We start from the raw sequence: 13,131 nt of genomic DNA on the forward strand, positions 1-13,131 counted from the left end.
GCTCTTTCCATAGTTTGGCTATTGTGGACACTGCTACTATAAACATTGGGGTGCATGTGTCCCTTCGAATCACTACTTTTGTATCCTTTGGATAAATACCTAGAAGTGCAATTGCTGGATCATAGGTAGTTCTATTTTTAACTTTTTTAGGAACCTCCATATTGCTTTCCAGAGTGGCTGCATCAACTTGCACTCCCACCAAGAGTGCAAGAGGGTTTCCCTTTCTCCGCATCCCCACCAACATCTCTTGTTTCCTGACTTGTTAATCTTAGCCATTATGACCAGTGTGAGGCGATATCTTGTGGTTTTGATTTGTATTTCCTTGATGCCAAGTGATGTAGAGCATTTTTTCATGTGTCTGTTAGGCTAAGGCTTTCTCTTAATCCTTATCTCAAACTAAATATTCTCCTTGTGTCCTTTTATATACATTCATGGTTTCAACTACCAAGAGTGCTCAAATCTTCAATCTGACTTCATTTCTGGAATGTAAAGACATATTTTAAATATCCTACTTAACATCCTTACCTGTTTAATCCTTGTTCTGTCAAGCTTAACATATTAAAGGCTGAACGTCCCTTCCTAGTCTAATCTTATTTTCTTTAAATGTCAATGATCTCCATCGAATTCATTGTGTCAATTAATTCAGGCTAGAAAATTGGGAAGCATTCCTCTCTTCCACATCTGTCACTTCCCATGTCCCATCTCTAAATTTTATTAATTAGAAATGTCGTCCTTACCCAATCCCTTGGTCTGATGCCATTTGCCACTGACCCCCCTCCCCCTTTTTTAAAGGAATTTGTTACCTGTCATTACATTTATTCTTTTGGCCTCCTAAGGGTTTTTCACATAGCCTGTCTCAGTTCTGATTCATCTTCCCCAAATTGCCCAGAGACATTGTGCCCCACTGCTAATCTCATCGTGCCTACTTAATGTTTCTTTGGGTGTCCTGCTTGCTTTCTTAGTCAGGGCTTAGCCTAATTCTCTAGGCTCTTCTCTCTCCACGTCTAGTCTTGCACCTTATTCTGTAACCATATGACACCTCCACGCATTACATATGCTTTTTTCATTTGACTGGGTCATTCTTCCATCCTTCACCTTCCTGTTGCATTCAGACTCATTTTTCAAGACTTAAGGATCACTTCTTTTCAGAAGTTTTTTTTTTCCTACACTAAAATAGTTAGGCTTCTTTTTGTAGTTTTGTTTTTCCATAACACCCTATACCATAATATGTATTATACAGGTATACATCAGAGATATTGCAGGTTTGGTTCCAGACCACCACAATAGAGTGAATATCACAATAAAGCAAGCCAAATGAACTTTTTGGTTTCCCAGAGCATATGAAAGTTATGTTTATACTATAGTCTATTAAATGTGCAATAGTATAATGTCTAAAAAAAAACAATGTACATACCTTAATTAAAAATACTTAGTCACTAAAAAGTGCTAACCATCATCTGAGCTTTGAGTGAGTCACAATCTTTTGGCTGGTAGAAGGTCTTGCCTGGATGTGGACAGCTGCTGACTGATCAGGGTGGTGGTTGCTCAAGGTCAGGGTGGCTGTGGTACCATTTGTCAACTACGTTGATGTGGTCTTCTAAATCCTTTGTTGTCATTTCGACAATCATCACAGCATCTTCACCAGGAGTAGATCTCAGCTCAAGAAATCACTTTCTTTGCTCATCCACCAGAAGCAACTCCACATCTGTTCAAGTTTGACCATGAGATTGGAGTAATTCAGTCACATCTTCGGGCTCCAATTCTGACTGTAGTTCTCTTGCTCTCTCCACCCCATCTGCAGTCAGAACACACACATGTATTAGTGTGCTGTCTTATATGGGCATGGTTCATGGCACCTCCAAACAATTACAACAGTAACATCAAAGATCACTGATCGCAGATCCCCATAATAAATATAATAATAGTGAAAAAGTTCAAAATACTGTAAGAGTTACCAAAATGTGACAGAGAAACATGCAGTGGGTAACTGCTGTTGAAAAAAATGGTGCCCATAGAATTGCTCAATGCAGAATTGCCACAAACCCTCAGTTTGTAAAAAAATGCAATATCTGCAAAATAGAGTAAAACAAAGCTTGATAACATGAGGTATGTCTGTACTCATTTATTTACTTGGACTTGTCTTTCTCCCCCGCTTGTCTGAAGGCCCTGGAAGGATAAAGACTGTGTTTTGTTCAAGTCTTATCACAATGTCTGACACAAAGTATATGCTCAATATATGTAAGTTAATCGAATGATTTCTTTTGCAAGTTAGGAATAGTAAGGAGAACAGATGTGCTCTTTTATTGAGAAAGCAAAGAGAGAAGGTAGCTAGTATGCACAGATGTTTACAAATGCCACCTGTTTGTTTCTGAAGGGTCTCATATGGGGATGTAAGTGGCATATAGGGATGTAGGTAATAAAACAGGCAGGATTAATGATTTTCCTGGCCAACTGCTGCCATAGCCATGTGGGTCCTTCTCTCTTGCTTTGATTGTCCTGGAGAGCTTTGAATCCAACTTGTACAAATTGTGGAAGGCATGACTGGGGAATCAAAAGACCTAGTTTTACCATTAGCTTACGTCCTTGATGAAGACATTTCAGCATTTCTGGTTTAATCTCTGTCATCTGCAAATTATGAGTTTTGGATTAGGTCAATCATTCTCAAACTTATAAATACAATACAACCATTTTCTAAGTTCAAAATCTTATGCATAAGGCCAATAGATGAAAGCAGAGGTACTCTAGTTGACCATCAAGGGTTTTCTTTTTGACATCTATCTCCGTGGTGGCCCCTGGAAGGGCTCTGTGACTCAGAGTGTAAAAAGTATTTGAATAATAGACTCTAAATTCTTTTTCAGTTCTCATATTCAATTATTATTATTTTTTTGTCAGCCAATTTTTTTTTTTTTTGACACAAGGTGCACCAAAGCCGAACCTTCTCCATATTGGTAAGGGTCAATTACCTGCGGAGGAGATACTCAGCTGGGAGGCTCTGGTATCAGTGTACTTATTGATTATGACCAATGTTCCAACTACCCTGATGTCTAATTAGGCTGATTGATCAATGCCCATTTCATAGTTGTTGTTAAATATTTACATAGTCACTCTGGTTTCCAGCTAATGTTATAATGTGTGGATGTAGGAAAGGAAAAATTATACATTGGCACTTCTTCTGTTTCTTTTTTTTTCTCTTCCTTTCTTCTTTCCTTCTTCCTTTCTTTTTTTTCCAAACAATTATTTATTTGTTCCTTTTTATTATAATCTTCAGAAATTGAAATTATGCCTGAATTTTTATATTAATACATTTTACAAATTAGTGCACTTTGAAATAGTGTTTTTTTGTTTGGACTTTGTTCCCTAAAGTAAGACAAAACTTTGCTTCAACAGCTAGTTTGACTAATACAAGGTTAAATGAAACTATTGTTAATTACTTTGTGTTCTTCTGATACCCAGTCCCTAATATACGTATGAAATCATTGATTTTGTCGGATTCAAATTACTTACGATAATACTGACAATAATAGACAATATAAAATTTTATCATAAATTATCCAAACATAAATTATACTATCAAAAAAATACTGTTATAGGAAAATTATGCAGTGTTTTTTCTTACATTTCAGAAGTACTATTAATATTGTTTCTAATTTTTAGCTGTTTACATACAGTATGAATTTCAAGATAGTTCATGTTTTCAGAGTAATTCAAGCTGAATTACAGTAAACAATGATTATAACAATACTTTTAAACAATGCCTTATAACGACTATAACAAAGACTTTAAAAATTAAAAAAAATGTTGAACTATAAATCTCAATGTGAATTTTACTATAACTATATATTAGTAAAATGGAATGATATAGACATATTCCTAGTATTCACCTACTGACACTTGAGGATAAGAGTTAAATTTTAAAATTTGTGTTATATTCTACTTTTAATTTTTTGTGGGAGCTGAGAGTCTCATTTTTTTGGAATACATATTTTATTTTGAAATTATGTGATTATGCAGTTTGATATCCTGCTAAATTTTTGCATTCAAATATTTTTGTGCAGCTCATCAGTGGTATCCAATTACCTCCCAGTAACCATTCATCATCTAACAAAGCTGACACAGTAGTGGTTCTAGAAATTTTTGGTGTTCCAAATGATCATGTGAAACGGCAGACTCGTGTAATTAAAAGAAATGGTGAGCTCCTAAAATATTTTTATTGAACTTCTACTAGGCTTCTTGTTGGAAAGCTTAAAATTTATCTAGTGATAGAGTTTTGAGACATCTTTATTATTCCTAAGGCAAGGGCTTTGAATTAGGTTTAAGGTGACCAAAGTGTTATATGCAGCCAAAACAATTTGATAGTGATTCAATGTGTTGTTTAGATATATTTTCAGATTACAGATACAAAAATTTATCTGACCTGAAAAATTACTATTTTTTTCCCTTTGATGAAAATTCATGTTTCTTCCCATATTGCTGAATTAAAGGGACATTTTGATGGCTGCAAATCTACTTAGCTTCTAACCTTTGTGTAAAATAAAGAACGTATGATTATTCTGATATAGTATGTTACCCATTTTTATTTCACTGTTTGAAGCATTTTAGATCAAAGGTCTGTGGCTTTTGGCTCTGGCTAAGGATGCCATAGAAACCTACTCATACAATATTTGGATTCATAATTCAGTCATTTTTGCCAGAAGGGAAATTTAGGAATGGAAGAAATGACTTGGGTAAGATTTTCAGTCCCAGCATCCTGTGATATTTTATATAATACGCTACTGACAGCGTCACATCTTCATTGAGGTTGAAATCATTAAGGATATTAAAGTGTAGATTCCTGGGATTGACCTTTAGTCAGGCTCGTCTTGGAGGAGACCTAGGAACTGATTCTTGAGTCTAGAATCTTCTTTGGGTGGATATTCCCAAAATAGAGTGGGCTTCACTTGTGAGTCTGGAAATATGTGCCAGGTTAAATGGCACTGATGGAAAAACAGGTGCAGTTGTATTAGTCTTTTTTTTCTTGGGTGATGATCTCCAATAATATCCACCATCTGCCCCTTGTACTGACACCCCGAATATTCCTCCAGTGTCCCCCTAGTGCAAAGGGTATGGAAAAAAGATGTGGGAAGTTTTGGCTACTTCATCCTAGGTTATCTATGGGAAGGGATATTGGTGATGACTCACTGCAGTGTTTGGCATGCCTTAGAGTTGAAGGCATACTACAATGGCGGTGTCACGAAATGGTAACTGCTTATGTCAGGAAGCTTATAGTACCCTATCTCTTGTTCTCTTCATCCCCTTGCTTGAATCTTCATGACAAAATGCACAGAACATTTATTTATTCAATGCACCTCTCATAATATGATTTTAGCTCCCATTAGAATTTAGATTATGTCCCTGGGTTTTATGGAACTATTCCTACAGAAATTAAATTTGGTTTATCTAACAATAGATAGCCTGTTTTATTAGAATCCTGGTGATAAGTATCAAAAAAACAAAATCTCTGTTTATTAAACATATTACTATGTATGTTCTGATCAACTCTATTGTAGATAGTTCGCAGTTTGGCATGAGAGATGAGATACAATAAAACAATTATGATAGAGTCATTAGTGTTTTAAGGAAAATATGAGAATTGTAGTGGAACAGGCAAATTTGGAGATGGTTCTTGGAGAATGAATAGAATTTTTTACAGAGATTGAGGATGAAGGCATTGAAGGCAAAAGGAATAATATGAGCCCTAAAACCTGGAGAAGACTAAATTCAAATATGCTAGGGAAAAATACAGAAATTTAATATGGGTGGAATACAGACAGGGTCCTTAAAGATTAGGATGAGATGAAATGAGAAAGTTATGTTGGGGACGGCCATGGAAAATTGTGAAAGCCATGATAAGATGTTAGGTAATTTCTTTTCTGTAGAAAATGAACAAAATTAAAACTCTTGAACAGGGATATAGCACTAACATTGTTGAGTTTTAGGGAGATTGTTTCTGCAGATTTGGTAGGAAGAAGTGTATGCCAGAGAAATGAGAAATAACAAATAGAGTCAGGATATGATTTCATGGCTAGAGGATGGGGAATTCCAGTCAAAGAAGGCCCATGGCATCAGAAAAGGAGTGGAGGATTTATATGAGGAAGACTAGCAGGAATAAAAGTCTAGACAGCTGGACAAGAGGGATTCTAAGATGGCTTAGCTCCTAGAGTAATTGCAGTATAATAAGAGAAATGAGAGTCTGGAAGGAAAAAGATCACATTTGGATAAGGTGTGGAAGTAATTCTTCAGTTTTGGTCATGCCCGAGAAAACTATACTTGTAACTATCAAATTGTTATCCTGGTTTCCTTCCTTCCTTCCTCCCTCCCTCCCTCCCTCCTTTCTTCTTTTTTCCTTCCTTTCTCTCTTTCTTCCTTCTCTTCCTTCCTTCCTCTTTCTTCCTTCCTTCCTTCCTTCCTTCCTTCCTTCCTTCCTTCCTTCCTTCCTTCCTTCCTTCCTTTCTTTCTTCCTTCCTTCCTTCCTTCCTTCCTTTCTTTCTTTCTTTCTTTCTTTCTTTCTTTCTTTCTTTCTTTCTTTCTTTCTTTCTTTCTTTCTTTCTTTCTTTCTCTCTCTCTCTTTCTCTCTCTCTCTTTCTTTCTTTTCTTTCTTTCTTTCTTTCTTTCTTTCTTTCTTTCTTTCTTTCTTTCTTTCTTTCTTTCTTTCTTTCTTTACTTTACTTCCTTCCTTCCTTCCTTCCTTCCTTCCTTCCTTCCTTCCTTCCTTCCTTCCTTCCTTCCTTCCTTCCTTCTTTCTTTCTTTCTTTCTTTCCTTCTTTCTTTCTTTCCTTCTTTCTTTCTTTCTTTCTTTCTTTCTTTCTTTCTTTCTTTCTTTCTTTCTTTCTTTCTTTCTTTCTTTCTTTCTTTCTTTCTTTCTTTCTTTCTTTCCTTTCCTTCCTTCCTTCCTTCCTTCCTTCCTTCCTTCCTTCCTTCCTTCCTTCCTTCTTTCTTTCTTTCTTTCTTTCTTTCTTTCTTTCTTTCTTTCTTTCTTTCTTTCTTTCTTTCTTTCTTCTTTCTTTCTTTCTTTCTTTCTTTCTTTCTTTCTTTCTTTCTTTTTCTTTCTTTCTCTCTTTCTTCTTTCTTCCCTAAAAGGGTTTTCACGTATAATACATATGATCTATGTGTGTTTGTGTGTGTGAGAGTTTATAATGAAGTAGGGATAGAGGAGGAAGATAAATCAGAATTTTGTGCACATTTTAAAGAGTCTATAAATAATTGACACTGATATGAGGAAGTTGAGAAACAAGACAGAGGATCATAGGGAAGGGAGGGAAAAATGAAACAAAATGAAACCAGAGAGGGAGACAAACCATGAGACTCTTAATCTCAGGAGACAAACTGAGGATTGCTGGAGTGGTGGGGGTGGGAGGGATGGGGTGGCTGGGTGATGGACATTGGGGAGGGTATGTGCTATGGTGAGCACTGTGAATTTTGTAAGACTGATGAATTACGGACCTGTACCCCTGAAACAAATAATACATTATATGTTAATAAAAAAATTAAAAAAAAAGAATTGACTCCTGCACTCCATGGAATTATTTCTTTTCTTAAGGAAAGGCAATACATTCATTATACCAGCATGAGTCAATTGGTTTAATATTTTCATGGGCATAGATTGCATCCTGGATTACTATCTGGTAAATGTGTGCTTGTGCCCACAGATGCACCACAGAAAACAGAAAATATAATTAGTCACAAATTCTTTCATACTTCTGGAAAGGTAACTCAAAGAACAAAACCTATCGACATAGCAAGCATAGCATTACCTTTGTACATGAAAGCAATGCATATTATTTTTCTCTGAATCTAAATAGACTGTATATTTGATCTGGATGTGAATTTCTTGATTCCATTAAATTATGCTTAAGTATTGGATGATTTGGGTCATATTGTGACACAATTTGGATTTCTTATTTGGCAAGAGGTGGTTGTTTGGGATGATTATTTTGCTGGAGATCTAAATGACTCATCCACTTGGGACTTTAAAATGAGCACTTATCCAAAAGAAGGATCAAAGGCTGGCTTTGGAGCACTTAGCTCTCAGGCCAACAACTGTCTATGGAGCTCTTCCCATAATAGGAGCTCGTATAGAAAAATGATGTTATTTAACTCCTTTGTTAGGGCAATGCCTAAACACAGCAGTCATATTGCCTAGTGATGAAATGTTTCTGCTCTGGAATCAGACTCCATTTGTTTGAATTCCTGTCCTGCCACTTAATGGCTGTGTGTGTGAAACCCTGAGGAAGTTATGTAACATCTTTCTGGCTCAGTTTTCTCATCTGTAAATGTGGATACTAATAACCCTGATGGGTTTGTTGTAAGGATGAAATGAGATTATCTACTTAAAGTTCTTATCATATTGCCCAGCAATACTAAAAACCCAATAATTTTTGTTACTGTCATTATTATTCCTTTCTCATTGGTTGCGTGAAAAATTTAAGTGCTCTAAAACATAAGCTGTTAATATTACTAAGTGTTGAAGAGAAAAATTTCAGAGAACAGATACCATGCATTACTCCCTAGAGATAGTGTCTATGATTCTTTGATGATATCTTCCTTTATATTTCAGCTTTTTGTCCAAGATGGAATGAAACATTCACATTCATTATTCAGGTGCCAGAATTGGCTCTGATACGTTTTGTTGTTGAAAATCAAAGTTTAATAACTGGAAATGAATTTCTTGGCCAATATACGTTACCAGTTCTATGCATGAACAAAGGTAATATTCCAAAAAGTAAGATGATTGTGCTAACAATTAGAACTTACATTTACCAAAGACACACATGTATACACTAAATAACTCTACCCATAACAGTCAGATGTAAAGGAAATTTTATGCATTGACACATATTTTCTCTCAGTGGTATATTCTAGAAACGTGTTCTCATATGGAAGGTGGGATTGTGGTTTGGGATCGCTAGGAAGATAAATTAGACAAACTTGGCATGGATGAGCATTTCTTTACATGGATCATCACTCTTTTGTTTCAATTAAGAGTAGTCATGACTACCACAAAGAAATAAAGCATGGGAATCAAAGAGAAGGGAAAAGCAATGACTCATTCTGCCAGCCCAAGAAGAGCCTGGGAGCCCAAGACCATTCTTTCTTGACTCTTTCAGAGCTGCCTTTATGTTGCAGTCACCTTGCAGGGGTGATTTATACTATTCCCCCAATTACCTTGTCTCAATGTGTTTACTTCTCTATCACCATCTGAGCTGTACATTGGAAACAGAGTCCTTCCGCAGCAGAAGGATGGTGGCCAATTTAGCACACTGCACTTTGAGGGAGGAGAAGTGTGAGCTGTGTGCTCAGTGTTAGGCAATAAGAAGTCAGAACAGAAACCAGATATTTTCTTTTTTCTAGGAAATTAATATACAAGCCGAATATAACTATGCAGTTATAGATTTACATACGCTTAGCAAAGCTAGGTTCTTGGTAACACTATCGAGAACACTGCTGGTTTATTTTTATTGTCCTAATTAGAAATGATTCCTTTTGCAGGTTACCGTCGTGTTCCTCTGTTTTCCAAAATGGGTGAGAGTCTTGAGCCGGCTGCACTGTTTATTTATGTGTGGTACGTCAGATAGCAACTAATAGTACCTGGCAGATCATTGGCTGTACATCGTAATAAAACAGCCAAAATGAACGTCTATACCTTTTTTCTTTTTTTAAAACATAAAGAAAAATGATTATTTACAAAAACAGAAATATTGAGCAAATTCCCCTTTAATATTCAAAATAGAACAGCAGAAAAAAAGAAAGCAAAACAGTTCAGAGGGTCCCGACAATGTGACTCTCTTGCAGCCCAGTTCTCCAGCCCCTCAGCTGCTGAGGCTGGTCTTGCAACTTGCTTGTAAATGAATAGAACTTACAAGCTCTTAAAATATGTCTGATTATATAAGATATGTTGGCAAATATTTATCAGTAAAAAGAACTGTGAAATCTAAGAGTGTTTTAACTTCTAGACACCCACTGCTGCATGTTGTAGTGAACTAGAATTAGATTCCCAGGTGCTCTGTGCCCTTTTATATCCTAGGCAGTAATTAGCCCCTGCCTTCTCGGGCTAGTTCTCAGATGCTGGGCATTGGATTTGGTACCCTGTAATTACACAGACATTTTTATGAGTGCCTGTGAAATTGATTTGCAATCAAACCGTGTTTAATCTCCGTATCTGTAGAAGAGATCTACTCTGCGAACTTCTGTGCTGGGATCTCTGAATTCACACTATTTCTGAGCCTGTGCTGATGTACTTTGAAGATTGTCTTTGGTCAGAGATGAGATTCCCGTGCCATTTCATATGCTGGGCTTCTCGCCATCAGCAGCACTTTGATTTACTAAACGTTGTATGTAGAATAATATAGTTCCTTATTAACTTTTCTTTTTAAAAAAACGGGCATATTAATACTTATTCTACCACATTGTTGCATGGGACTGAGGCAAAAGTATGCAACACAATTTTTGACTAATTAGGGGACCCTCATAGGTCAGAATTAATTTGTTGAAATTAAATCTGAACTTAAAACTAAAATAACAAAAATGACTTCAAGATGTTTACTAATGCATTCTCTCTTGATGGCCAGAAAAATATAAAATAACACAACTACCATATTTTACTACTATGGTTTACCCTCAGAACCAAATATTTAAAATAAAGATGCCACTGGGAATTCAAATACCCAAGCCATAAGTAGTAAGAAAAGTCCCAATGCATTGTCACCCAGATACTCCCTTGTGGTCGTTCTAGATTTAAGAGTGGGGTACCCTATTCCCAGTGCAGAGACACAGCCAGTTCTCAAAGGGATACTTTTATTTTGCCAGATAATAAAAAGATCTTTTTTAAATCATCTATTGTTCAGTCTAATAGCAGGTGGGGTGTTCAGCCTGTTGACCTGAGGCTTTAACCTTTCTAAACTCCTAAAGTCTTCTGAAGATCTGGAATTCCATGAGATTTAAAGACTCTGATCAGGTGAGTTTTGCAAGAGTTCACTAATTCTGCAGCAGGATAAACTTCTATTTCTTATTTATACCATCAAGATTGGAAATGAGGTAGAAAAAAGGATATATACAATTTTTTTTCTCACTTTTGCTTCAGGTACCAATCAAATTCAGCTCACTAACTTTGAAGACCAAGTCTTCCATTTTTCAATATCCCACTCTACATCAGAAATGCACTTTTGAAAGGAAACATTGGATCACTTTACCTCCTGTCCAATAATCTTATAATGTCTTTAAACATTTTTGGTCTAATTTTTTGTATGCATTATTTATCATTTACTTTCCTTTTGAATTGAACTGGCATATTATTATTACTACTCCTACTACTCTTACTACTATTATTATTAAATTTCTCACCAGCTACCATAAAAACTCCACAGCCAGGGAATGCTCTCATTTAGAGAAGGCTGGGAGTGATGTGAGAAGCCAGCTTTGATTCATGCTGTCTAGGCATGATTTTTTTTTTAAGATTTACTTATTTATTTTAGACAGAGAGAGAGCAGGAGCAGGTTGAGGGGAGGGGCATAATTCACTTGCAGGAAAAAATAACATTGGTGAGTGGAAAGGAATAGAAAGAAGTGAACCCCTGAGCTGTGGCAGCAGAAGACCTTTTATCTTTTAAATTCTCAGTTGAAATGTCAGTTCCTCAGGGAAGCCATCCACCATCTTTTAGACTAGGTCATGTTCCTTGGTGTGTATTTCCACACAACTGACAAAATGATAGTTAGGAACTGACGTTGTGCTATCAGGTGGGCCCTGTCATTGTCAGGAGCTGGCCTGACACTTGCAGTTAGACCATGGTATCCTGTTGAACATGACTGGCTTCACAGAACAACACATTCGCATAAGCAACATTTTATTTGGGAGAGGGAGAAGCAGACCCCCTGCTGAGCAGGGAGCCCAATGCAGGACTCGATCCCAGGACCCTGAGATCATGACCTAAGCCAAAGGCAAATGCTTAATCAACTGAGCCATCCAGGTGCCCCTTGACTGCTGATTCTTTACCAATTATACTTTTTGCCTTGATTCGTTCTTTTTTAAATTATGGATGAGATTTATTCCAATCATAGAATTGCCCCCTACTCTTGACAACATCCAATGCAGAGAAGAGCCCTACTTCCTTGAACTGCGCCCCCTTACCCAATCATCTAACGCAAGACTAAATCCAATGAGAAGTGTTTTCAACATCCTTTTACTGAGATGCCCCATGGTTCCCTGTTTGTGCATCTCCTTATTGCAAATAAGCAATAAACCTAACTCTGTGTGTTCCTGGTGACCTTTGGCTGGAGGGCATTGACATAAACTTGGCTTCTCCTTCTGTAACATGCATTACATTTTAGTGATCAGTGTGACAGGAAAATTTTGTTATGTTGTTGATTTTGACCTTTTCTCTCTTTTTTCTGCTTGTGGTTGTTTAGGGCCTCAGAAAACATTAAGAGCACAGTCTCCCCACTTAGACTTCTTCTGACTTTTGTTTGGGAGATGGGTGGCCACTGGAGGCCACTGATGCTGGTTGCTGAGGAGTAAAGTTGCCCTATCTCTGAAAGAAGTGTGGAGAAGCTCCCTGTAGTCATAAAAAAGAGGTCTTTATTTTAATTTTGGGTATGGGGAGTGTATGGTGATTTTGAGGAATGCAGACAATGCACCCAAATAGTGCCTCCAAGGGTTGCAGTTAAAACTTTTATGCAAATTTCAAGGGATATTTGGGAACCACAATGGTAAGAAGCTCATGCTGTGGACTGGTATAGTGAAAATGGAATCACTCTCAGTGAAGCCCTTATGAGCTTGAACAATGAACATTTTATTGAGGGAATATATGAGTTTCATTTTTCAGGAGTTATTAAGATTCCATAGTCTTGGTGCTACATAAACATTTATTAAATTGCATTTATTTCAAAGTAATAACCCTCAGGCAATATTTGTACCAACAAAGGATTCTTATGATGCGGTTTGGATTCTTACGCCATAAGTTTGAGCTCTCTGTATAATGAGCGCAAGCATTTTCCCCAGCCCCTAGAAATTTCCATTTCACACATCAAAGGGGTAGATTAAAGTGGGATTTGAATTTAGGAGAGATTGGAATCTATGTGTCTTGTATAGTCACACACCAGC

General features: G+C 36.7%; 1 protein-coding gene across 10 annotated transcripts in view; it reads left to right on the forward strand.

Moving 5' to 3' along the window:
- The window catches only part of PLCZ1 (phospholipase C zeta 1), a 50,700-nt gene extending 41,035 nt beyond the window's left edge, over positions 1 to 9,665 (forward strand). For 9 of the 10 annotated variants that reach the window (XM_027594476.1, XM_027594477.1, XM_027594478.1 and 6 more), the window contains 3 exons: positions 4,056 to 4,188; positions 8,594 to 8,743; positions 9,526 to 9,665. In XM_027594476.1, coding sequence (XP_027450277.1) covers positions 4,056 to 4,188; positions 8,594 to 8,743; positions 9,526 to 9,611 — 369 coding nt within the window. In that variant the 3' untranslated portion in view covers positions 9,612 to 9,665. The remainder of the gene's footprint in view (positions 1 to 4,055; positions 4,189 to 8,593; positions 8,744 to 9,525) is intronic. The other variant, XR_003519960.1, reaches the window with a different exon arrangement.
- Positions 9,666 to 13,131: the final 3,466 nt, after the last annotated feature.

Source organism: Zalophus californianus, chromosome 9 (genome assembly GCF_009762305.2).
Source record: "Zalophus californianus isolate mZalCal1 chromosome 9, mZalCal1.pri.v2, whole genome shotgun sequence".
NCBI classification, from domain to species: Eukaryota; Metazoa; Chordata; class Mammalia; order Carnivora; family Otariidae; genus Zalophus; species Zalophus californianus.